The sequence below is a fragment of the Dendronephthya gigantea genome, unplaced genomic scaffold (genome assembly GCF_004324835.1).
Source record: "Dendronephthya gigantea isolate DGI-Jeju-01 unplaced genomic scaffold, DenGig_1.0 000006F, whole genome shotgun sequence".
Lineage (NCBI taxonomy): Eukaryota > Metazoa > Cnidaria > Anthozoa > Malacalcyonacea > Nephtheidae > Dendronephthya > Dendronephthya gigantea.
The window spans coordinates 3,583,014-3,606,401 of NW_021163016.1; the positions used below are offsets into that span (position 1 = coordinate 3,583,014).

The following is a 23,388-nucleotide window of genomic DNA, read 5'->3' on the forward strand; positions in this document are numbered from 1 at the left end:
TTAGCATTTTAAGACACTTTTTGAACAGTTGAAAAAGTCGCCAAAATTGACCAAAATGGTAAGGGGTAAGCCTTACCATTTCGGTCAATTTTGACCACTTTTTCAACTTTTTAAAAACTGCCTAAAAATGATCTAAAATGAAACATATTAGTCATAGGAAGCCATTTTTAGCATTTTAAGACAATTTTTGAAAAGTTCAAAAAGTCGTCAAAATTGACCAAAATGGTAAGGGGTAAGCCTTACCCTTTTGATCAATTTTGACGACTTTTTCAATTTTTCAAAAAGTGTCTCAAAATGCCATAAAATGAAAGATTTTAGTCTTAAGAAGCCGTTTTTAGCTTTTTAAGACAGTTTTTGAAAAGTTCAAAAAGTCGTCAAAATTGACCAAAATGGTAAAGGGTAAGCCTTACCATTTTGCTCAATTTTGACGACTTTTTGAATGTTCCAAAAACCAACCAAACATGCTCTAAATTAAAAGATATTAGTCAAACGAAGCCATTTCTAGCATTCTAAGACACTTTTTGAACAGTTCAAAAAGTCTTCAAAATTGACCAAAATGGTAAGGGGTAAGCCTTACCATTTCGGTCAATTCTAACGACTTTTTCAATGTTCCAAAAACCAACATAATATGCTCTAAAGTAAAAGATATTAGTCTTAGGAAACCATTTTTAGCATTTTAAGACACTTTTTGAACAATTGAAAAAGTCGTCAAAATTGACCAAAATGGTAAGGGGTAAGCCTTACCATTTCGGTCAATTTTGATGACTTTTTCAATGTTCCAAAAACCAACATAATATGCTCTAAAATAAAAGATATTAGTCTCAGGAAACCATTTTTAGCATTTTAAGACACTTTTTGAACAATTGAAAAAGTCGTCAAAATTGACAAAAATGGTAAGGGGTAAGCCTTACCATTTGGTCAATTTTGACACTTTTTCAATGTTCCAAAAACCAACATAATATGCTCTAAAATAAAAGATATTAGTATTAGGAAGCCATTTTTAGCATTTTAAGACACTTTTTGAACAGTTGAAAAAGTCGCCAAAATTGACCAAAATGGTAAGCCTTACCATTTCGGTCAATTTTGACGACTTTTTCAATGTTCCAAAAACCAAAATAACATGCTCTAAAATAAAAGATATTAGTCGTAGGAAACCATTTTTAGCATTTTAAGACACTTTTTGAACAATTGAAAAAGTCGTCAAAATTGACCAAAATGGTAAGGGGTAAGCCTTGGTCAATTTTGACGACTTTTTCAATGTCCCAAAAACAAACAAAATATGCTTTAAAATGAAAGATATTAGTCTTAGGAAGCCATTTTTAGCATTTTAAGAAACTTTTTGAAGAGTTCAAAAAGTCGTCAAAATTCACCAGAATGATAAGGGGTAAGCCTTGGTCATTTTTGACGATTTTTTCAATGTCCCAAAAACAAACAAAATATGCTTTAAAATGAAAGATATTAGTCTTAGGAAGCCATTTTTAGCATTTTAAGAAACTTTTTGAAGAGTTCAAAAAGTCGTCAAAATTGACCAAAATGGTAAGGGGTAAGCCTTGGTCAATTTTGACGATTTTTTCAATGTCCCAAAAACAAACAAAATATGCTTTAAAATGAAAGATGTTAGTCTTAGGAAGCCATTTTTAGCATTTTAAGACACTTTTTGAACAGTTGAAAAAGTCGTCAAAATTGACCAAAATGGTAAGGGGTAAGCCTTACCATTATGGTCAATTTTGACAATTTTTTCAATGTCCAAAAAACCAACCAAATATGCTCTAAAATGAAAGATATTAGTCTTAGGAAACCATTTTTAGCATTTTAAGACACTTTTTGAACAGTTGAAAAAGTCGACAAAATTGACCAAGGCTTACCCCTTACCATTTTGGTCAATTTTGACGACTTTTTCAACTGTTTAAAAAGTGTCTTAAAATGCTAAAAATGGCTTCCTAAGACTAATATCTTTCACTTTAGAACATATTTGGTTGGTGTTAGGAACATTGAAAAAGTCGTTAAAATTGACCAAGACTTAACCCTTACCATTTTGGTCAATTTTGACGACTTTTTCAACTGTTCAAAAAGTGTCTTAAAATGCTAAAAATGGCTTGGTAAGACTAATATCTTTCATTTTAGAGCATATTTGGTTGGTTTTTGGAACATTGAAAAAGTCGTCAAAATTGACCAAGGCTTACCCCTTACCATTTTTGTCGATTTTGACGATATTTTCAACGGTTCAAAAAGCGTCTTAAAATGCTAAAAATGGCTTCCTAAGACTAATATCTTTCATTTTAGAGCATATTGGTTGGTTTTTGGAACATTGAAAAAGTCGTCAAAATTGACCATAATGGTAAGGCTTACCCCTTAGTTTTAAAGAACAATGGACAAAATTAAAGACTAATTACGGAAAAATCATTGATGGGGCTAAAGCCCAGCGAGCCACCCTGCTCCGCGGTCCCTGTAAATATTTGAAGCCATTTTCAAGTTTCAACAATCAACACATTTAAAAAAAAAATTAAAAGAAAAAATTAAAAGTCGTTATATTCCGGAATTCGCCGCCATATTTCGGGCACTGAACTGACACACTGACTGGAGTAAAATCTAATATGGCCGCCAATATGGATATCCAGGATTTAGCTGCAAGTTTGCGTCCAAACCGGGAACTTTTAAATCCAAAATTTGATGGTTATAAACTATCCCCAGATCAGCTTGCAGTGGAAGTCTCCTCATTGCCAGAACAAGTAAATACTGTCCGTCTTAAAGAAGATATATTTTCCCATCTACACGTCAAAGCGTTCGCCTGGACGAACCATCTCGTGTTGGATAACTGGACGGCGGACAACGGGAGAATATTGCTGTATTTTGTGGACGAGAATTTCGCCGTAAATCAAGTTACTGTGAAGGTACTGGATGTTGGCTTGTGTTGAGGGTTAGCTAACTTAGCTTGTACTTTGTAGTTGTTGTCTTTTTTATCAAAGTCAGTAATCCCTAGTCCTATAACCTGGTTTCCACAGTCAGCAGATAGCCAAAAATACACAAAGGATTGAAATTTACTAACTGGAGACACTTTTTTGTCAGGATAATAAAGTTCAAGAGGTGTACAAGACCTTCAACATCCCTCCAGCGAATCAAGGCACACCACACAATCTTAATGCATATGTAGCATTTCCCAGTAAAACACATGCTGTCGTATCAGATGGTCAGGGAGAACTCTATGTCATCCACACCGGCAATCGTCTTGATAAGCACACCTGGAAGGTTGCTCAAATGCAAAGTGTTGGCAAGCCGTTTTCTATTTTGCACACTAACCTTGAGCCAACCTCTAGCTCTTTGGCTGCTGTTTTATTGAGTGTCACCCCTGATGAAGACAGTGGTTCCTTTCACGTTAAACACAGAGTCCTGCTGACTGTTCTTGTATTTGCTGGTGAAGTTGGAGAGAATGGTGCGGTGAAGTTTAGTTTTGAAACACAAAAAGAATTTCAGAGCCATGTGGTGCCCTTGTATGGAGCTATTGAGCCCGGCAATCAGAAAATCTTGGTGGCAACTGAGAAACCATTTTTCTTGGTTTCTGATAAAGATGAAGGTACTATGTGTTGCTTATACCAATCACTTGTTCTACTAAACTAAGGAGAATGGTGTGTTTGAATGCCCCCAGACATATTGTGACATTACCGTATCTTAGATTGCCCAGATCAAGGATTTGAAGACATCTGTTCAGGCACACAAGAAAAATACCAACAGTCGACGAAGGACAAAGCAAGTAAACTGTGTAATCAAGAGGAGTTGGAAGAATGCGATTCTCTGCCTGAAGATGTGTTATACATTGTGAGAATGGACTTGAAGGATGGTAGAATCACCCAAAAAGTAAGAGATCTTCATCAAGATTAGTTCCCAAACTAAATTAATACTTTTCTCTTCCTCCCCACCTATTTCCTCAATTTCAGACCAGCTTGTCAACCCATCAATGGCTATTTACCAAAATGATAAACCCAAGTGAGCCACCTTCCTTCTGCATCAGGCATGACGTGGATGCCCTTGTTTGGTTGCCAAAGGAGGTAGATGGACAAATTACATGGAACCACATTGGTACCTTGGACGCGTTTGGCTTTGTACTTGCGTCAAAGAAAGAGCAAAAGTTTACATCATGTTCACCTGATATGTCCTACGCAGTTATCTGTGATGTTAGAAATCACATCTTCACATATCATCGCCATTCAAAACAAGATGCTGTACATGCGCAGCAAAAGTTATTACAGCTTGATAATGTAGGATCAGAAGGGATAATAGGGGTACAAGCATGCAGGGATGCAGTTTTTGTACTAGCTAAGGAAAAAATATATGTTGTTTCATTGTTTTAGTAATGCTATAGCCTGCTATATACTAATAAAAGAAAATAAATTAAAAATACCTTAAACATTTTACATGTCCAATAGCATCAGAAAAAGTTAATAAGTTCATGGTATATAATCCATTGGCAATTTTCGCTACTCTGGTTTAATGAAAGTAATCACCACACAAAGATTCAAGACCCAACGCAGGGGCTAACTAGAACGATAAATGGGTGGGTGAATATTCATATATTCAGTTCTGCCTGAAGGATTTCTATTGTAATTAAGCTATTGCAATTACAAAAGAAATCCTTAGAGCAGAACTCGATATATGAATATTCACCCCCCCCCCCAATTATCGTTCTAGTTATGCCCCTGACTGAACATTTCAACACTCCAAATAATGATCTGAGTCTCAACATCAAATCACCCCTGTTCAAGACACTAGACCGAAGTGTCGAAAAGGTTGGGTCGGGAATGTAATCTTTGGTGGAGATTACTTTCATTAATTATAAACCAGAGTAGCGAAAATTGCAAAGGATCAGGAAAAATTGAAAATGTTCAGCCAGAATAGATGCACCTTGTTCCAGGATGATATAACATTGAGTTTGAATGATAAAACATACAATATCATCACAAAAGATTTTGGTGACGATGTATATAATGACCATTACAAAGTTCAAAGCTATTTCATATTAAATAACATTCATAATTTAGTAATATTTATCTTCTACCATAATGAGTATATACCGATTGGATTTAAATTTCAATAAAATTCTAAGGCATCCTAATTAGAAAGGTAAAGGAAACTATATATTCTAGAGATGTATTCCTATAACCCTTGAACCTGTTTTTTAAAGTGTGGCTAACTTCTAATCTTTTGAAAAGAGCAAGCAAATAATACAATTTTTTCATTTTGTTTCTGGCAGGTTTAGTGTTACTGTACAAGGTTTTAAAACAGCAAAGGTTACTGTATAAGAAAATTGATCAATTTGAGAAATATTGCAAGTAGTCTTTTCCTAGGGCCAGTTGTATGAAGCTTGTTTAGCTTAAACGGTGGATAAGTCAAAATAAACAATACTCTTACAATTCTCTTGAATGAGTCACCTAGAATATTATGCACTAAATATGTAGTTGAAAACATGATCGTTGTATTATGGTCAAAAACATTTATTTCGCTTGTTGAATAAAACGATAGAGTTGCTTTCTATTTTGAACTTATCCACCGTTTAATAAAGCTAAATGGGCTTGATACAACTGGCCACTGATTACGTATGCACTGTTTATTGATTATCATAGTATAAGGGGATAGTATATTTGAACATGATTTAAACTGACAATAAAATTACCTTACCTAAGCTACACAATAATGCTATCTTGTAGTCACACATTCTTGTCTTTCAATCTCTTGTGAACTAACCTTGGTTCATCAACAAACTCTTGTCCATAATAAAATACAACAGAAAGTGTAAACACGACTGCTGATCCCCAGAATAAGACATAGAGGAATTGAAATCCAGGATCCGCTAAAATAGAGGAAAGGTGTTTAATGATTATATTTCCTACCTCCAACCTGGAAAAATGCTCTCACACTAAATCAACCATGTTTATGAAGCGGAAATCTGCCATATAAATTTGTTGAAAAAATATTTGCCTGCTGTAAAGCAGTATTGCAACTGCCAAGGAACGTTTGCGCAAGCTTTCAGTGTTTTTCAGTGTTTCCAGGCTTGAGCATGCACAAGCTTTCACAGTTTGTCAAGACATGGCCATAGGTGACAATATGTCTAACTACATCTAACGACTTATGAAGTATCCTTTGGATCAATCAGGATTATTATGAACATATGTTGGATAATATGGATCATATATGGATCTTATCACTTACTGGCTGAAATCATTGCACTCATGATGAACATTGAGAAGCCAATTAGAAGAATGAATGGAAGCTAAAGAAAAGACATTGTTTATCATTAGCAAAATCATACTCCACACTGGTTTCACAAAGATGAAAATACTGATTGACTTGACTTGGTTGTAAACGTAAACATGATCTTACCAACATGTATTTCCAATCCTTTGCTTTTTGAAGTGGTGAAGGTTTAGAAATTCCTTCTGAAGGTTCAACAATGTAGTTTCCAAGAAATAAATCAATAGAATCCTGAAACATGTGGTTATTTTGATTGAAACATATGGTCATGTCGTTTTGACATCAAGCATGAAACTAACTCTACACGCACCTGTCTAAAGCCATCAGAAAAATTGTTTTTATAATAACGAATCATTGAGTTATAACCATCTTGTAAGAGGCCCCATCTTGTCCGTTTACCAGTCCTGGAAGAACAAAGATAGAAAAGATTAACAAATTATAATAGCCCTAAAATGTATGTTCAATATTTGAAGTCATGCACACCTTGTGTAGTCTGTCTTCAATGCTCCTGTGCCTGCGTATTGATTGGAGCAGGCATCAGCATTGTCTGCCCAAGCTAATAAAAAACACAGAAGATAAACTTAATGATCAAATGAATTCTGAAATGGATCTGAAAGGCAAACAGATAATAGCACAAAAGACAAGACAAGTTAACTGCCACAACTTACCGTTCTTGTAAGTGTACTCGAAGCTTGAGCAGTCCTGAACTTTCTCGCCTTTAACCAAAATGCCAAAACCCTAAAACAGAACTTGACATGAGCAACTCTGTGTAGCTTCGCAAACTCCCATTTTATGACAATCGTTGAAGGGTTAATCATGATGAAATAAATATATAAATATACTTTAATACCTCGGCAACCAGCTTACCTCAAATTGGTGTTGAAGACTCTCTCTTGCCAACATACTCTGCACCACATTGGTTCTGAAAGAAACCATATTTTCTGACAATAAGAAGCCACCACAGCTCGGTGATCAGCTTGTATAAATTAAAATGAAAACTTCTCTGTTTACCAACAAAGTTCCCCCTACCTGTCAAGACAATCCATACAGTTTGTCCTAAACACACCCGTCTGTTCCGATAGCTGTGACTTATCTCTTGCCATTTTGAAGAATCTAAAAATTCAAAATTCAAGAGGTTAGAGATTAGCAAGAAAGAACTCCTATAGAGGCTAAATTTACAAACCCAAACTTAATTGATCATCTCACCCAAATTTATCTTGATCTTCTCTCAATCTGTCCATAAGAATTGACAATCGATGCCACCGCAACTTGCTGCATTCTTTGTGAAAATCAAATCTTTCCAGTCTCAGTTGTTTTCCAGAGTAAGGAGAGCCCCGAACAACGGTTGTAAGATGATCACCAATCTCTTTTTCAGGGCCTTTGTGGTCAATCTGAGTAGACAAAAAGAAAACAGGCTGACATTATGTTGTATAGTGAAAATTAATTATATTTAGAAATGACGGACATGTGAACAGTGCATGCATATGATTAAGATAAGGATTGGGAAAATGACATTAGTATTGTAAGCGAGGAATAGGAATGTGAAATAAAACTTTAATAAAAAATACATTGATATAAATCATCGAATTACAACACATTAATAACAGGATGAGTTCACGACTGGGAAAAAAACAATGAAAGTAAATCTCACCAAATCAACGAGAACAATTTCATTGTAATGGAACATTAAATTCTCCATATGCTGTTGGAAGCCTGTATTCTAAAGAAAGGTAACATCAAGGAGATGAATGGTGAAACACTGCCCCCACATGCAAATACTCAAAATGATGAATGTCATGGCTGGATTGATGCATCCGGTTCCTCCTGCAATCACAAGCAATTAAAAATGTTGGGGAGAAAGAGCTTAACATAGTTATTTTTACATGATCAACAACCTTTGCTCAAAATATGCTTACATGATTAGCTTGATGCAACTGTGGTCTTGGTTTGTACTGTAGTGTTGGCCTCTGTGACCAGTAGAGTGGAATAGAGCCTCGAATCTATATTGAAAGATGTTTCAAAAGCATGATTTTTCTGTGAGTTAATCTAAACCATTTAGAATCAAAGGCGATATTTATGAGCTATATAATGGCTACACTTGTGCGCAATGGCAAATATATCACTGTTTTGCACAAGAGCTGGATGAATTCAATCGAAAACCCCTCTTGTCATCTTTGTAACCATAGTCTAATAGTATAACAGTACCTGAATATAACAGTACCTGAACAAAAGATGTATTAATATAACAATATAAAATAACAATATAAAATATAACAGTACCTGAACAAAAGATGTACATTCCCCATCGTATTGTATGATCTGTTCTGTCTCAACATAGTTTGCAGGATGACCCTCTACGTCCAACCCTCGTAAATAATAACGGACACCTGCAAAACACACCTTTACTTTAATCTAAAGACTCTCACATCACATGGGGAAGGCATACCCCTGGTCCCTGGCTTGACAGGAGAGAGGGTATTCCAACAAGAAATTTAAATGCTCCTGCAAACATCTCTTCACAAACCAATGATTTTCGTATTTCACTTTACCTGCTCTAAAACAGCTTCGTCTTGATATTAAAATGAATTCAAATGACTTATTCTTGATGGAACATTTTTGAATTTCAATAAACCCATGAATAACTGGAAGGATAAACTTGCTAAGCTACAAAGGAAAACATTTTACTGTTTTAAAATGTCAGGAAACCATAACAGCCTGTCAATTACCATTCGTTCCACCTTATCACAAATCCTTGACAAACAGTCAGGTGCTAGCAGACTGTAATTTAAATCAACTATAGCTAGTTACCTCTGGCTGCACTGAAAACATCCTTAAGAAATGGTTATTCCACAGAAATCGTTGATCTGCCTGGTAAAAAACATTTGTTTTCATTACATTAATACATCAATAAAAAATGTTATTAGAGGTCATCACAGCAAAGTGTCATCTTTACCCGCTCATGAAGAGGCATTTGTAAGAAGTCTGGACTTGTCTTTGATAATCTTTGTAATGTATGAGTCAGATCATACGATGTGGAATAATAAAAACCATCTGTCAGCAAGACTTGTTCAATCATGCTTAAGTATGTTTTGTTATCTCTTTCCTAAAAAAAGATAATTTCATTGACATAAGTGCTGTTTACACTACACTCAATTAGTAGTATTGCAGGCAAGGCTAAAATAGGTACTCTTACCAATTGTATCTACTTTGTACTAGTAACCTGAGCACAAAAGGTGTAATATTGATTTCCAAAGAGATGGTGTTTTGTGGTGTACCATTAATAACATACCTGTGTCTCACTCAAATGCATCAGTGTCTTGGGAAACGGTAAAGTTTCTGTTGCTTGGATTTTCCAAATTTCATGATTATTGATTCGACCAACAAACTTTCTTTTCGTTATGACAACCAAGTATGGACCTTTGAAAAGATAAAATCATTAATACAGAACTGAATGGTTTCCATTAAGTTGAATATATGATAAAATATTGTTAGAATAAGTCTGTTAATTAAAGAGATTGGCTAACCTGCAATCAAGTTGATAACTCCTAAGATTCCAAAAATATCTTTTGCCTCTGACATAGGAGGAATTTGTCCATTGTTATCTAATGAAAATTGTGCATATTATGAATATTTTATGCAGCACTTCTTGAGGTAATTGGTTGAAGTAATTGTTTTAAAAAAGAACAATTTTATCTCCTTCAGTCAGTTGAAGATAAGTCATAATAAATCCAACCAGGCAGCAGCTGAAACACTTGTATAAACTTTGCAGAGTGAATTATTAATATCTACTCAGTTAAATTTACTTAATAACATACACAGGGAGAAGATAACCTTAAAAATTGCCTAGGTTGCTATAGGGATATGGCTACAGGGGTCATCTAAAAGCCACTTTAATTAGTTCACAAGTTTTCCTCTGTATTTTGGCAGTCATGTCTCAGCCCATTGTAGCAGTGAAATGCTTTGGGAAATTTAAAATTAGAGCAGAGTATTAAAGGCGGAGTTAAAATTGAATAATGCAGGGTGTTATCACTGACTATTGAACATCTGTTTAGTCAGTTTTAAACTTTGAACTTCTGTAATGGCCTGACACTCTGACACTCTGACAGTAATTGAATATTAAATTGTCTGGAAAAAAATTAATTGCAAAACCCTATTTTGCAATAGAAAAAACTAATTTTACTTCCCAAATAAAAATTTTAAAAGACTTCAGACTAGATTATTAAACACATTCGCAATATATTTTTCTAACCAAATCGTAATCCGAAAAATTATTTTATTAAATATGCAAATATTGAATTTGTATTGCTTGAGTTAGGATAAATATTAAATAGGAAAGTTTCCTACATTTATCCTATGTTGATGAATAACCCATTTTATGTAATCACAAATTTTGATATTCATGCCAGAAACAAATATAAACTAAAAATCGATGTTAAAATATAGGACCCGTTTCAAACCTGCCAGAACCAGCTCTTGACTGACGCGATCTATCTCCAAGACTTTTTCTCCCGTGTGCTTCGAATCTCGAGGCTCGATGTGAAATTTCTCCGGAGATATATGCCTAAGGAAGAAGATCTGACTGGTAAAAAGGCCATTGTCCGAGAATATCACTTTGAACTCGTAGAAAAAACTTACAGTCGTAGGACGTTGTAGACAATTTGCGCAGCCATGATTAAAACCGCGCGTGGACGGAGGTATGGGGAGATTGAATATTAATCAGCAATATGGCCGCAGTTTTTGCAGGAAAATATATTTCACGCTTTTGTAAGCATTTTTACACATTTTGAATATATTCATAGCCAAAATAACAACACAACCGGTTAATTTACATGCAATATACTTCAATTTTTTAGTTTCACTATCGGTAGTCACGCCAACCTGTGTGAAAATCAATTTTATTTCAATCTCCTCTGCAATAGCAGGTGGTCAAAAATGGCGAATCAGGTACTCAATATAGTAACTGGAGTAAGATATGTATTTATTTATTTATTTAAAATATAAGATAGACTTTAAACGAACAGTAATGTTACACCTACAATAATTCATCAAATTGACATTCACATTAAATGTAAGTAAGATTTTAAATATCCTTTATTCCATCTTTTGTAAAGGAATGGTTTAGCAGGAGATGGTTTGGCCAGTGGTCCACTTACAGATCTACCAGACTGGTCATACATTGGTAATTGAAGATTTGACAATTGTTGGCAATTCATGTCCTAACTACCCCATTAATGTCTAAATATAATTCATATTTTACTACCTTAAAGATGGACAACCATCTCCAGAAAGCAAGAGACGAAAGAAAAGACAAAATACCAGACATAGAGAGTCTGTAAGATACACAGTGGTTTGAAGTCATGGTTATCCTTCAATCTGTTTACTAAACCTGATTCTTTCTTATAGGAACGTATCATGCAATATCTGAAAGAAGTTGATGAGAAAAAACCATCAAATCCTGGGGATTCAATCTCTTAAGCTTTGTAGAGAAGCCCCAAATGTGTTACCATTGGCTAGAACCTAATATACAGCAAAAACTACAAAATATAAGGAAATTGTATTTACAATAAAATCATTATAGTCCTAATTCTTAATGAATACAAAGTGATAATGGTGTCTCCGCATGTGCATTTTCGTACTGTAAAATAAAATGGTAAAGATGTATATTGTTTTTACCATTGGAGTTTTTTTGTTCCCTTGATGTAAATTTATATTGATTGCTTATATATTTGTACAAAAGATGCTAAACTGATCAATAACTAGAGTTGTACTTTTTAAGTAGAAATGGATAAAAGAGATTGCTTTCATTGATTTTACTTGCATCCCTCTATCAACTTCTTAATGCTGCCAATCTGGAAAAGATGAATTTCACCAGATTTAACTAAAATTTCAACTCAAAATTGACATTTCTTTAACAGAATGAATTGAATTTATATTCAACAAACAAACCTTTTCGAAAGTTGATCTTCTTGTGCCTGTGTTCGTTCCCCTGAGGCTGTGTCTCTCAAAGAGGATGTTCCAGGTTTCGCTGCTTCCATTTGTTCCAGCATTTCCAAACCATTCTCTTCAGCAACTTGATTAATTAAAGCATCAACCTAGAATAATTATTGGAAATCAATTGTTTTCACAAGACTAGTAAACCATCTTTCATTAAATATTATAAAATATCTGGCAATTACCTGGTTTGTTGGTGTGGAGATGGTTGTTGCATCACCCATCGCTGTGTCAAGAACCTGTTGTTTAATTAATTGATGAAGTATTCAATACAGATTGTTCTTATGATGCCAAAATTTAGATCAAAACATTTGACATGGATGGATGTCCATCAAACAAAAAAAGTTGTGTATAATTGCTAACCTGTGAGTGAACATCAAGGTCTTCAAAAAGTGATTCAAACTTCTCCATTGTTGCTGTAATCTATTAAATAAAAGTAAAGAGTAAGAGTTTCAGCACTTGTTTTGTGCAGGATTATACAATTCGTATATCCAACCTTTTGTAGTTCCATAGACTGTACAGCTTTATCTAAACCTTTCACAACTCCAGCCATATTCTTTGTCACCTGCATATTGAAAGAACTTTTTAAAACATTTTGCATTTCATTTTGCATCATGATCATGGTTATTGTGAGCCACTACAAGCACTTGAAAACCATCCAAAGATCTCAATTAAAAGACGTCTCACCTGCTTCATTTGCATCGCTGATTGAACTTTGGATGCGACTGCATCAACTCGTGAAGCAAGTCGAAGGTAATTAAGAGATTCGTTTTTCTTTCTGATTGCATTCTCTGCATAAATCCTGGCTCCTTCAACATTTTTTTGTTGAAGCGCTTTCTTGATCTTTCCCTGTTGAACTTTCTGATCCTTCTCAGATTTCTTTGCAAAACGTTCAAGTTGTTTTGTTGTGAACTACAAAGAATTTCAAATATCATGATCAGTTTAAAATATTCCTGAACAAATAAACTGCTCTGTATGCTTTACAACTTGCAAGATATCTTACCTTCAATTGGAAGATTGTATCTAAGAAAAAAAGGGAAATATTTTAGCGTTCAATGGAGCTTCTGATAATGATGTCATGCACAGAAAGTTTAATGTTTATACACAAAGTGTTATTGGCTCGTTAGTATTGAGTCAATGAAATTTTGTGTAACATTAGACTTTCCATGTTTTACGTCTTCATAAGAGAGGTGCATTGGTTATTGCAGACAGACCTATACTTGCCTTAGAAGATAAAAAGTTTTACCAAATATTCTTAACACATAATGTAAAAAATGTACAAAAACAATAATTACACAATTTCTATAAATAGAAATGTATGAAATTGCTGATGCTAATTTCTAATACAAATGTACGACCCTTGTTTCCCCGTTGTATGAAATATTTCATCTTGTTAGAGATGGATTGAATTGTGAATTTTTGTACATATTTACATTACTGTAAATATAAAATCTTGATGTGATAAAATTATGAAGTATATAGAATTAATATAGATCTACCTTCCATAGACGGCATTTTGAAGGCGGTGAGGTGAACCTGCAGTTGATAAATGGCTTTTCAGACAATCATTTGATTAGTTTAACTTAGTAAAATCCCTTGCAAAAGTGAAGAATACTTCAAGAAAATTCTCTATTCCAAAACTAGATCAACTTGAGAATATTTTTGAAAGTAAACAGCAAAACAGAACCTTCGTCGCGTATCGGAATTTTTCGCCAAGTCATCGTGAACTGTGAACATTCGTTATAATATAAAACAAGTTTTACAGGTTTCTTGTTTCCACTTGCTACAGTTACTTTTCTTTTAGGTAGAGTAAAAAAAATCAAGTCTTTTTTTAATAAACTATAAACTACCTCCTTTTAATTTATATCACAATATTTTTAAATTTCTATCAAACCTTTTGCAACAGCAATTTGAAAAAAATCAATTTTTGGAGCGCTGAAATGTCAAATAGAATTAAAATCCAGAGCGGTGATATAAATTGGGCGTACTTTTCCCCCCCCCGACATCAATATTTCGCCCAAATTTGCCCGCGTGTAGACAGCGTGTTGTATTTCATCTGAAGACCTCCTAGAAACCTTTTCTGAACTTTCTTGTGGGATTTTTCCTGGTATTTCGTACAAGAAATACGCAGTTCTTTTGCTTAGTTGTTCTTCTTTTTTTCAAGGTTAGTACGGATAATTTTAAAAGCATTATTCCCCTCTATTATCGCTTGAAATTCTCTTAATTTTGTGTAACTATTTTGCCTGGTGTTTGTCTAAATATTAGCTATTTTTTGCACGTGAATTTTTTCTGCCGTGTAACGAATACGTCGATTTTTGTGATTTAAAACAAACTTCAACTCATATATCAAAAAATTGCGCTAAATCGGCCTCAAGGGAGATCGATAATTTTTGGCTTTGAATTGGATCAAAAGGCGCCAGAATCATTTGCGAGTATATTTACGCTCTGAAGTAGAATGCTTTGTAATAAAGTAATTTATGGAAAAATTTGGTTTTCTATCATAGTAGAGTGTTGGTCTAAACAAATATATGCTGAAATTATGCTTTTCGAAAAAAAATATGCAAAAGTCAATGAAAACGTTGAAATTTTTTCGATTTGGAAATGACTCGTTTGTAGAAGAACCGCCTCCCCCCCCCCCGCTCCAACTCACAGCCGAATTTTTTGGGGAAATTACTGGTTTTATTTTAATAAACAGTCATTTATGATAAATATTGCATAATTATAGTGAAATACCTGCAAGATTTTTTACAGGAAGATTTTCTAACTCTACGTAATGAAATCCCTAATCCTACATCAATAAATCCCTAAACCTATGCAAGGAAATACCTAATCCTAAGTTCGATCACAATCACTTACATTAGCTTAAATTTTATTTCAAGGTTCTGATTCTCTCTGCACAAAAGTGAAAGAAAATGACTGATGAATTTGACATAGAGGCGATGCTTGAGGCACCTTTCAGAAATGAGGTAGTTTCTATGTTACATGCTGTTAACAAATTATTTGATTACAACTGATTTTACAACTTCAAAACTATGGTAAAGGTATAAATCACAGCATAGGCAAAAAACATATACTAAAAATAATTCATAAAGTTAAAACAATTCAGGCTTTTAAGAGCATGTAGCCTGCCTATTCTTATAAAGCATTTTACTGGAAACTGATGTGATTTTAAAGTGATTTTAAGTTAATGGTAAGTCACACACTGATGGAGATCTTTGTCAAAAAGCTTCAGCCCACCTAACCCTGTTATTTTCAAGTCAAAAGATAACTTTAAAACCACCTAAATTTATAATTATGATGCATTTAAAACAATAACGACCTATTAAAAACTGCTAGAAGAATTACTCAACTGCGGTCCAACTCATCTTCTGTGACAAAGGGAGGGAAGACTCCAGTTTATCATCTCTAAGTATCCATCTCTCTAAGTACTCTGTTGTTTTTTGTAGACATTTGGTTTGTGGGTTCAACTACAACCTTGAAGAGGTAGACATCAAATGCACACAAAAAGTCTAAAATTTCTATGAATTTTGAACGCTTGTTTTTTGCAGGTTGAACTCTCAATGATGTTTCCTGAATTTTCTTTGAGCGTGTGCACCCCTGCCTTCCCCGATAATTACTCAATGTGTTTAAAAATCCTGTAGTTCCAAATGTGTAAATCATGCATTGCCTTCTTACCATCAAAATTCCTTTAACTTTCTGTTTACAAGCAAGTTTTCTATAAATCATAACTATCAGCATCTTAAATGCCCCTTCATAACTAAATGTGGGTATATACTCCATGTTAATTTGCAATCTTTCAATTGGTTTAACAAAGCATTTGTTTTGGTTTAGGTAATGGTATTAAAATGCAGAGATGATACCCTAACGACCATCGACCTTTACAAAACACTGACTTTGTGCTTCTATGCAAGTTTTTTTAATCAAGTTCTCTGTTTTAGAGCACAACAAATGGAAAGTCAAAGAAGGATGATTCTGATGACGAGGGAAAGAGCAGACGGTAAGATATTAAGAAAAGATCTAAAGTGATAAATGGATCAATTCTCTAACCTGGATGGACTGGATCTGTTGTCGATTTGAAAGAAATGGTTTACTGTACTCAGAATAATGTTTCAGAGCATCTCATTCGAAGCACTCGAATCTTCAAAAGTGGAGTGATATTTTGACCACTTCATCCACAAATGCTTTGTATTCTTATATTGCTTAAAATGATTTTGTTTTTTAACCAATTCTCCCAGAATCTCTTTCATAATATGACTGAAGTGTGTACATGCCTTACCCATCTGAACAGTAGTCAAAACATCACTCCATAGTTGTAAGATAACGTGTCTTTCACTGCGGAAGGATTACAGCTCCATATCTGAGCCAATGTTTCTTCTTTCACCCTAGGTAGAACAAATTTTTTAGATCCTATCTAGTTGAACCAAGCTTCCAATTACCACGCTGCTTGACTGGACATCAAGAACCACATCAGCAATCATAACTCATGCTTTTAAATCCGATTTTTGACTTTGTCCTTTAACAAATAACTTTTGAGTTGTTCAAACATTTAATCCATTTAAAAAAGACGACTTTGAAAAACCTGCCTCATAATCATATGAATGTCAGAAAAATTCTAAGCAAATATGAACTGTATCAAAGATTATCACCAATATATAAAATTTAGCGCCAAAGATATAGGGTGTTGTTGGTATAAAAAATACATTATGAAACAACTTGAATAAGTTTTTGCGAGAATCTTCTTGTTACCTTAGGGATGCACAGCCAATATCTTGTGAAATAACGGAGTTTTCTCTTGTTTTAAATAGATACATGTATAAATTTCGTGGTGTAAAGGTAACTAGGGCCTGTCATTTTACGCGCATTATCCAAAAGGAGAAACAAAAAAAAACGACACTACCCCAATCAACGTTGTTCGCAGCCACGCCCTTAACGATTCCTTTTCATAGCGATAGCAGTGTTGCTAGAAATGATTAAATACGAGGTTCTTGAATTATTGCTTTGCAAAATCCAGTGTGGCTGTAAGTTTAATTTGGTGGGAAAAATGCAGAGATATACGCACCGTAAAGTGTGAACTCCTGTAAAATCGAGATATTGCTCACCAGTAGAGGAGTTTCGTGGAAAGAAGATACCCAAGCAATCAATAATGAACCATGTGCAAATGATATCTTCAATCCATGAGTTGAGAACATATGTTTTTCTCTTTAGATCTCGACGTAGACGAAGCAAAAGTCGGAGTAAAAGTCGCAGCAGAAGTGGAGAAAGAAGAAGACGACGAAGGTAAATATTCACTGAAAATCCTGCCTTTCATCATCCAGAAGATGGTCTCGGAACAAACTCTGCTTCTCCTCTAGATCTCGTAGCAATGAACGACGTAGAAGACGAAGTCGTAGTGGAGAGAGAAGGCGAAGTCGGAGCAACGAGAGACGCCGAAGCAGCCCCGATAGACGACGACGAAGCAGGAGTGGAAGCCCACGAAGACGCCCGAGTAGGAATGACGAAAGAAGAGATCGGGATAGAAAGAGACGATCAAGAAGTGGCAGTGATGACAGGTGTGGTATGATAGCTTTAAATCATCCAGTGGTTCCCGCGGTGTATGCTAATTAAATCCAGTAACTTTTGGGAATTGGAATTTCCAGTGGCAACGCCCTAACCCTGAATTCTAACGCTGTACAATCCCAGTGTGTTTCCTGGAGAGGGTGTATAGATTCTAGAGCTCAGATGTTACTGTCTCACTCCATCACCTTCGCCAGAGGTGAAGAGAGAATTAGTCCTGAAATATCTTGATTTTGCAGTGGTCATTGGCAAGTGCTACCTCGCGATGAAACAATCTCAGCTGAGGAACGAGACAGGAGAACCGTATTCTGCATGCAGCTAGCAAGAAACATAAGACCACGGGATTTAGAGGAATTCTTCTCCAAAGTTGGACAGGTACTGTATGTGCTATCGAAATTTGTGAATATTTTCATCTGCAAACTGTAACATCCTCTCTTATATTTCAGGTGCGAGATGTGAGAATTATCTCAGATCGTAACTCGCGACGATCAAAAGGAATTGCTTACGTGGAATTCACAGATGCCTCTGCTGTTCCGTTGGTATGTCACGCGCTCTGTATAGTTCTTTAAAGAACTGTAGTTCTTTAAAAACACCTTCCAACTTGTTTCCTGCCTTCCAAGTTCTGTCCTAAACCCCTTTGTCCAAATTCGGCCATACTCGAGTAATGCATAAAACTGAACATTTCTCTTTTTAAAGGCAATCAAATTGACTGGTCAAAAACTGCTCAACGCTCCGATCATCGTACAGGAAACCCAAGCAGAGAAGAACAGATTAGCAGCAGAAGCAGAGAAACTGAAACGGCCTATAGGACCTACTCGTATTTACGTCGGATCACTTCATTTCAATATCACAGAGCAAATGATCAAGGCAATATTTGAACCATTTGGTATCATTGATACTGTTCAAATGATCCATGACTCAGAGTCAGGCAGATCAAAGGGGTATTGTTTCATACAATTCCGAGATCCTGATAGCGCCAAGAGGGCAATGGAACAGATGAATGGATTTGAATTGGCTGGAAGACCGATCAAGGTGATTTTCAGACTAAATCTGTCTTGTATAGATCCATCACAAGCAGATCCATTTTTTGAGAATTTTTGCAAGGAGTGCAATTTTTTGGGGTTAGATCTCTCAACTGTTGATGGGTTCCTTCTTTGCAAAATTCCGGGAGTTTTGCCAAAGTTGGACTGGCCCTCTCCTTGCTAGCAAACTTGTCATTGATATCTGCTCAATTTTTAGGTGGGTCCTGTGACGGAGCGGAGTGATTCTGGTGGAATGTCTTTCCTTGATGATGAGGAATATGAGAAGGGTGGTATTGAGATGAACGCTGCAGCCAGAGCCGCTCTGATGCAGAAGTTGTCCCAGACACATTCAGCAGGTATCAAGATTATAATCAAAGCACAAAAATTTGGATCCAAAATATCAGTAATCCACGAGTGAGAATCTTATGCCTGGTGAGGTAATACTGTAATACTTTTCTGTTTCTTTAGGTTTGTCTGTACCTGGTGTGCCCCCTGCAAACCCAGCCATCTCCATTCTTCACACACCTGTAAACATTCCACTCCCCACTCCGTGTCTAATGATAAGCAACATGTTTGACCCTACCAAGTAAGTCTTCAATTTTACCTCAAGTCTTCAATTTTACCTCAAGTCTTCAATTTTACCTCAGGTCTTCCATTTTACCTGAAGTCTTCCATTTTACCTGAGGTCCTTAAACTCTTTGACACACCACCATCATATTGATTTGAAGATATCTTGTATCTTTCTTGAAACAGAGAGAAAGACAGAGACTGGCATTTAGACATTCAGGATGATGTCCTGGACGAGTTGTCCAAGTTTGGTGGCATTGTTCACATCCACGTTGATCAGACCTCAGTCCAGGTTTGTAACCAACTACTGTTCTCTCCTTCATTTGTTTTTTTCAAGATGGAGGTTCAACTCCTTTTGCTCTATCCTCAGGGTAATGTTTATGTGAAATGTCTCACTCCGGATGTTGCTGTTGCTGCTGTTAAGACGATGCAAGGAAGATGGTTTGCAGGTTGGTTGAATATCAACTTTAAATTTGCCACCAGTTGTTTAAAGACTAAAGTCAGCTCTTATTCATTGGTTATAGAACTAAGATAGGTATCTCTCTTTCAGGAAAGCAACTCTTGGCTCAAACAGTGCCATTATCACAGTATCACACAATGTTTCCCAATGCTGCCTCTGCCATGAAGGCTCTGAAGCCATCAGCATGATCACAGTTGAACCTTGGGGACAATATCATCAGTATAAAGAAACAATGGGTAGCTTTACTATGGACATATTGTTGTAAAACAAAACTGCTAAAACAGTTATATTTTTGTTGTTCCAATGAAAATTGGTTCCAGAGATAAATTGGGTTTGTTTTAAAGCTATGTAGAATTGCGTATTGTTTCAGTAGAAAGACATGCTGTAACAAAACCATTTCTACCTTAAAACTATTTGGCCTCTCAAGAATCATCTCTGGTTGTGGTTCGAAAACCAATCTTCATGTCTGGACAGTCTGGTCAAACCTTTCATCTGAACATGCTCATGATATACTGTACATCAAGCTATAACTGAAATGTAACTCAATGATAACCTAAAACTAGGTTCAACCAGTGTGTTTGGGCCAAAAATCTACCACATTTTGCATTCACCACTTGCCTGCATTAATACAAGATAAAAAACATAACATTTGACAGTATCTGGAAAACAAAAACGTCTAGATGTGTACGATAAACCCCAGCTGGCATGATCATTGTAAATATTCGGTTATTGCTTGGAAACTTGGTGATAAGATTAGATACGTACCAAGTTTAGATAGTACGAAGTGTAGAAAAGAAGTCTTTAAACTAAACAGTGTAATCTCTTCTGTACATTTGTTGTTCATTAAATTAATATTGTTTCGTAGAGTTTAAAATTAACTGGTGTTTGCGTGGCTCTTGTAATGTCCAACAACATATGTAGCTTGCACACTGCAGTTTAAATTATTGGTTTTTACTGCGTACATGGAAAAGAACCATTCCAATAACCTTCTGCCAAGCTGCTCTTGGGAGAATGTTTTCTTGACTTTCAATCTTGCATGATTCCTTATATTTATTATACCAATATATCAATATAAAATGACTGAATTATCTAGCATATTTTCACAGGTTCTCTGTGATAAAATATCCTCATTTTGCAAATTTGCGAGCGATGAAAGTTCCTTCTAAAACTGTTCCAAAATGTGTAAAACAAACTGCAAACTCCCAACAAGATGTAAAGAAAGATGACAGAATTTTCTTCAGGAAGAAAACACTTTTGAATTGAATAGGTATTTGGGTTGAAAACCGCCTGAAGAGAGAAAGGTTTCTCAAGGTTACCCATCCATTAACCTTGATAATACCATAACATCAAAATCATCTGGACCTCTGAATATTTCTATTGTATGACCAAAGGTGCTAAATCCAATAAAGCACATTTCAATGAATACTGTATAGGTAGTGATTATTTACTTACCAAAATGAAACTTGGATCATTTCTGTTTCTCCAGCTGAAGGAAGGCAATGTGAATTCATGGATATCTTCATTGTGAATAACATGACAACTGTGATGTGTATGACCGCTAAAGATAGCTCTAGGTTGAAGTGATGTCATCAAGAGTTCTGATGCATCCTGGGATAGAACCTCCCAACCATCTCGGTTTCTCAATTGGCGGCGTTCGGCTGGAGGTGAATCGCGACCCGTGCAGTTCACCTCAGAGGATCGATACAATGGAAAATGCTAAAAAACATTTTGAACTTTTAGGCCTTGAAGATTTCTTAATTCCTTCAACTGTTAGTTTATCCAGACATATTTAATAGTAATGTATACCATTGTAGAGTAACTGTATTATTATGTATAGTAGGGTAGAGTAATGTGCACCAAATATTATGCACCTCTTTTCATTAAGATAGTAAACATGAGCATAAAATACCTGTAAAAGAATTGGGTCCGACATGAAAGGCTCCAATTCACATTTCTTTTTCCAAAAATTCAAAGTAATTTTATCTTTATGAAGACATTTTAATTTGCTGGAAATTGACTTTAAGTTTTCCTCGGCTTTTGTACACAATGAACACCCATCTTGTTCTAGTGCCATCGAGTTCACCAGAATGAACCTAACATTGGAATGAACTTTATATTAGAAGCTGTCCAAATAAGATTTAAGCAATCCACTCCTCTGATAATAACCAAGAACTTTGACACTCACACATTTCCTTTCAAATTAACAAAATTCACTCCAGTAATATTAAAATCTCTTTGAAATCTTTTGCTTAATTCAGACCTGCCAAGCATCCTGTATTGAGTAAAAAACAAGTAATAATTGGAGTAAGTTTGTATATAAAATTGTTTTGGGTTTCATATAATATACATGTTTGTCATCACAATACCTGTAATGGAAGCCAATATCATGATTCCCTGGAATTATGTGTAACTGAACATCTTCAGGATGGTGGAATATATCATGAAAGCGTGAAACATAATGCTCCCACTCCTGAGAAATATTAAACATTAAATTGTGAGACCATTCACCGATAGAGTGCAAGATGACAGACATCTGAAAGAATTACTAAAGAACGAAGAGTTTGTTAGATGATAGATGAATGAATGATCAATGATGCAAACGCTGAGGCAAATGACACTGAGGGGATCTTGGTAGAAGTTGAGACTATCCAGGGGGGTTGACTTTGTTGTTCTCTATTAAAGTGGCTCTACTCACATTATCAGTGCAAATCATTCCCTCATCAAAAACATCTCCTAATATAAACACCACTTCAGGATCAAAATAATTCATTGCTGTCTGGAAACTTCGTCTCATCTGCCACTCCCGTCGTAGTTTATCAAACCAATGACCATATCGCGGTCCCAGGAGATGAGGATCTGACAGCAATATTGCATGGACATTCTGACTCTTATCCACGAATTTACCGTTTCTAAAACTGTCTTTGCTTTCCAAAAGCGGCCACGAACATTGATATATGACAACTTTGTATATCAAATACTCGCAGCAAAATAATATGATCAAAATGCATGTTAAAAGCCGTTTTAAAATGTCCATAAATTGTAGCATTTGACCAAATATAAAATAAATATCGCTGACAACTTTTGTATCAACTAAAAACACTTCTAGTCTTCAAGAATACGAATTTGTTTGTATTCATCGTCACCATTTTTATAATATAGTATCGTTACACGAAAAAATATATAAATAAAAATATTAAAGATTTGACACATTTGAAATCCAGAATCCAGAAAAATTTTGAAAACTTTTTATAAAAACGTACATCAAGTATGGCAAGAAATACAACCGCAAATATCAGACTGCAGCCGCAGCTTGCATGGCATCAAAGAGGCCGATTGTCGCACATGCGCAGTGAACGTATAACATTTACAAACAAAAGTATATTTTATCAAAAAGCTGCCACATTTTGAATTTCGCTGGGCAGGGACTAGGGCGAGTGTTCACATGAGATTAATTAAGGTGGTTGTGAGCCGGTGAAATTTATTTTCAAACCAAATCTGTTTGATCCTTACAAAAGAGAATGTATTTCTTAAACTTAAAGTCTTAAAACCAGG

The 23,388-nt window shown here is 35.3% G+C and overlaps 6 protein-coding genes across 10 annotated transcripts; 3 read left to right on the plus strand and 3 right to left on the minus strand.

Annotated features, from left to right (window-relative positions):
- Positions 1–2,585: 2,585 nt before the first annotated feature.
- Positions 2,586–4,553, plus strand: LOC114516886 (nudC domain-containing protein 1-like). Its single transcript, XM_028536490.1, has 4 exons — positions 2,586–2,891; positions 3,067–3,571; positions 3,671–3,852; positions 3,933–4,553. The coding sequence occupies exons 1-4, from the start codon at positions 2,595–2,597 to the stop codon at positions 4,344–4,346; spliced, it is 1,398 nt and encodes a 465-aa protein (XP_028392291.1). The 5' UTR covers positions 2,586–2,594; the 3' UTR covers positions 4,347–4,553.
- An 89-nt stretch (positions 4,554–4,642) lies between these two features.
- Positions 4,643–10,922, minus strand: LOC114516885 (phosphatidylinositide phosphatase SAC1-like). The gene is made up of 19 exons (XM_028536489.1): positions 10,879–10,922; positions 10,701–10,804; positions 9,768–9,845; positions 9,533–9,660; positions 9,197–9,346; positions 9,052–9,111; positions 8,793–8,907; positions 8,524–8,630; positions 8,160–8,243; positions 7,895–7,963; positions 7,450–7,634; positions 7,273–7,356; positions 7,111–7,165; positions 6,912–6,981; positions 6,727–6,799; positions 6,554–6,647; positions 6,373–6,474; positions 6,202–6,262; positions 4,643–5,842 (listed from the first exon to the last, which is right to left on the minus strand). The coding sequence occupies exons 1-19, from the start codon at positions 10,911–10,913 to the stop codon at positions 5,700–5,702; spliced, it is 1,797 nt and encodes a 598-aa protein (XP_028392290.1). The 5' UTR covers positions 10,914–10,922; the 3' UTR covers positions 4,643–5,699.
- A 17-nt stretch (positions 10,923–10,939) lies between these two features.
- On the plus strand, positions 10,940–11,738 carry LOC114516634 (39S ribosomal protein L52, mitochondrial-like). The gene is made up of 5 exons (XM_028536161.1): positions 10,940–10,976; positions 11,043–11,187; positions 11,355–11,422; positions 11,511–11,575; positions 11,647–11,738. The coding sequence occupies exons 1-5, from the start codon at positions 10,940–10,942 to the stop codon at positions 11,716–11,718; spliced, it is 387 nt and encodes a 128-aa protein (XP_028391962.1). The 3' UTR covers positions 11,719–11,738.
- A 263-nt stretch (positions 11,739–12,001) lies between these two features.
- LOC114516887 (charged multivesicular body protein 1a-like) lies at positions 12,002–13,945 on the minus strand. Its single transcript, XM_028536491.1, has 8 exons — positions 13,734–13,945; positions 13,238–13,257; positions 12,922–13,146; positions 12,731–12,799; positions 12,598–12,657; positions 12,420–12,473; positions 12,190–12,335; positions 12,002–12,092 (listed from the first exon to the last, which is right to left on the minus strand). Exons 1-8 carry the CDS (start codon positions 13,747–13,749, stop codon positions 12,071–12,073), a joined length of 612 nt encoding a protein of 203 aa, XP_028392292.1. The 5' UTR covers positions 13,750–13,945; the 3' UTR covers positions 12,002–12,070.
- Positions 13,946–14,237: 292 nt separating this feature from the next.
- LOC114516488 (RNA-binding protein 39-like) lies at positions 14,238–20,163 on the plus strand. 5 transcript variants are annotated; one of them, XM_028535979.1, is made up of 13 exons: positions 14,238–14,398; positions 15,114–15,200; positions 16,173–16,231; positions 17,440–17,511; positions 17,586–17,783; positions 18,027–18,162; positions 18,234–18,326; positions 18,484–18,819; positions 19,027–19,165; positions 19,278–19,395; positions 19,563–19,668; positions 19,747–19,825; positions 19,927–20,163. In XM_028535979.1, exons 2-13 carry the CDS (start codon positions 15,147–15,149, stop codon positions 20,022–20,024), a joined length of 1,488 nt encoding a protein of 495 aa, XP_028391780.1. In that variant the 5' UTR covers positions 14,238–14,398; positions 15,114–15,146; the 3' UTR covers positions 20,025–20,163. The 5 variants fall into 5 exon arrangements, with proteins under 5 accessions (XP_028391780.1, XP_028391782.1, XP_028391783.1 ...); XM_028535981.1 differs by lacking the exon at positions 14,238–14,398 and adding an exon at positions 15,681–15,717 and having other exon boundaries at positions 15,111–15,200; XM_028535982.1 differs by lacking the exon at positions 14,238–14,398 and having other exon boundaries at positions 15,138–15,200; positions 15,681–16,231; positions 16,621–17,511.
- A 248-nt stretch (positions 20,164–20,411) lies between these two features.
- Positions 20,412–23,051, minus strand: LOC114516489 (metallophosphoesterase 1-like). The gene is made up of 6 exons (XM_028535985.1): positions 22,532–23,051; positions 22,203–22,306; positions 22,022–22,108; positions 21,746–21,929; positions 21,289–21,552; positions 20,412–21,123 (listed from the first exon to the last, which is right to left on the minus strand). Exons 1-6 carry the CDS (start codon positions 22,880–22,882, stop codon positions 20,926–20,928), a joined length of 1,188 nt encoding a protein of 395 aa, XP_028391786.1. The 5' UTR covers positions 22,883–23,051; the 3' UTR covers positions 20,412–20,925.
- Positions 23,052–23,388: the final 337 nt, after the last annotated feature.

Excerpts from the sequence above, each read along its gene's own strand:
- LOC114516887 (XM_028536491.1), bottom strand. Across the intron at positions 13,147-13,237 it reads ATACAATCTTCCAATTGAAG|TTCACAACAAAACAACTTGA; the intron begins GTAAGATATCTT and ends AATTCTTTGTAG. Across the intron at positions 12,093-12,189 it reads GAAGATCAACTTTCGAAAAG|ATTGGCAGCATTAAGAAGTT; the intron begins GTTTGTTTGTTG and ends CATCTTTTCCAG.
- LOC114516489 (XM_028535985.1), bottom strand. The coding sequence starts at position 22,882 with ATGCTACAATTTATGGACATTTTAAAACGGCTTTTAACATGCATTTTG. Across the intron at positions 22,307-22,531 it reads GAATGATTTGCACTGATAAT|GAGTGGGAGCATTATGTTTC; the intron begins GTGAGTAGAGCC and ends AATATTTCTCAG. Across the intron at positions 21,124-21,288 it reads ATGATCCAAGTTTCATTTTG|GCGGTTTTCAACCCAAATAC; the intron begins GTAAGTAAATAA and ends TTCTCTCTTCAG.
- LOC114516634 (XM_028536161.1), top strand. The coding sequence starts at position 10,940 with ATGGGGAGATTGAATATTAATCAGCAATATGGCCGCA. Across the intron at positions 10,977-11,042 it reads TAATCAGCAATATGGCCGCA|CCAAAATAACAACACAACCG; the intron begins GTTTTTGCAGGA and ends ATATATTCATAG. Across the intron at positions 11,576-11,646 it reads ATACCAGACATAGAGAGTCT|GAACGTATCATGCAATATCT; the intron begins GTAAGATACACA and ends TCTTTCTTATAG.
- LOC114516886 (XM_028536490.1), top strand. The coding sequence starts at position 2,595 with ATGGCCGCCAATATGGATATCCAGGATTTAGCTGCAAGTTTGCGTCCA. Across the intron at positions 2,892-3,066 it reads TAAATCAAGTTACTGTGAAG|GATAATAAAGTTCAAGAGGT; the intron begins GTACTGGATGTT and ends CTTTTTTGTCAG. Across the intron at positions 3,572-3,670 it reads GGTTTCTGATAAAGATGAAG|ATTGCCCAGATCAAGGATTT; the intron begins GTACTATGTGTT and ends ACCGTATCTTAG.
- LOC114516885 (XM_028536489.1), bottom strand. The coding sequence starts at position 10,913 with ATGGCTGCGCAAATTGTCTACAACGTCCTACGACT. Across the intron at positions 8,908-9,051 it reads TGTTTTCAGTGCAGCCAGAG|CTTAGCAAGTTTATCCTTCC; the intron begins GTAACTAGCTAT and ends TTTCCTTTGTAG. Across the intron at positions 7,357-7,449 it reads GAAGATCAAGATAAATTTGG|ATTCTTCAAAATGGCAAGAG; the intron begins GTGAGATGATCA and ends TTGAATTTTTAG.
- LOC114516488 (XM_028535979.1), top strand. The coding sequence starts at position 15,147 with ATGACTGATGAATTTGACATAGAGGCGATGCTTGAGGCACCTTTCAGA. Across the intron at positions 15,201-16,172 it reads AGGCACCTTTCAGAAATGAG|AGCACAACAAATGGAAAGTC; the intron begins GTAGTTTCTATG and ends TCTCTGTTTTAG. Across the intron at positions 19,396-19,562 it reads AACATGTTTGACCCTACCAA|AGAGAAAGACAGAGACTGGC; the intron begins GTAAGTCTTCAA and ends TTCTTGAAACAG.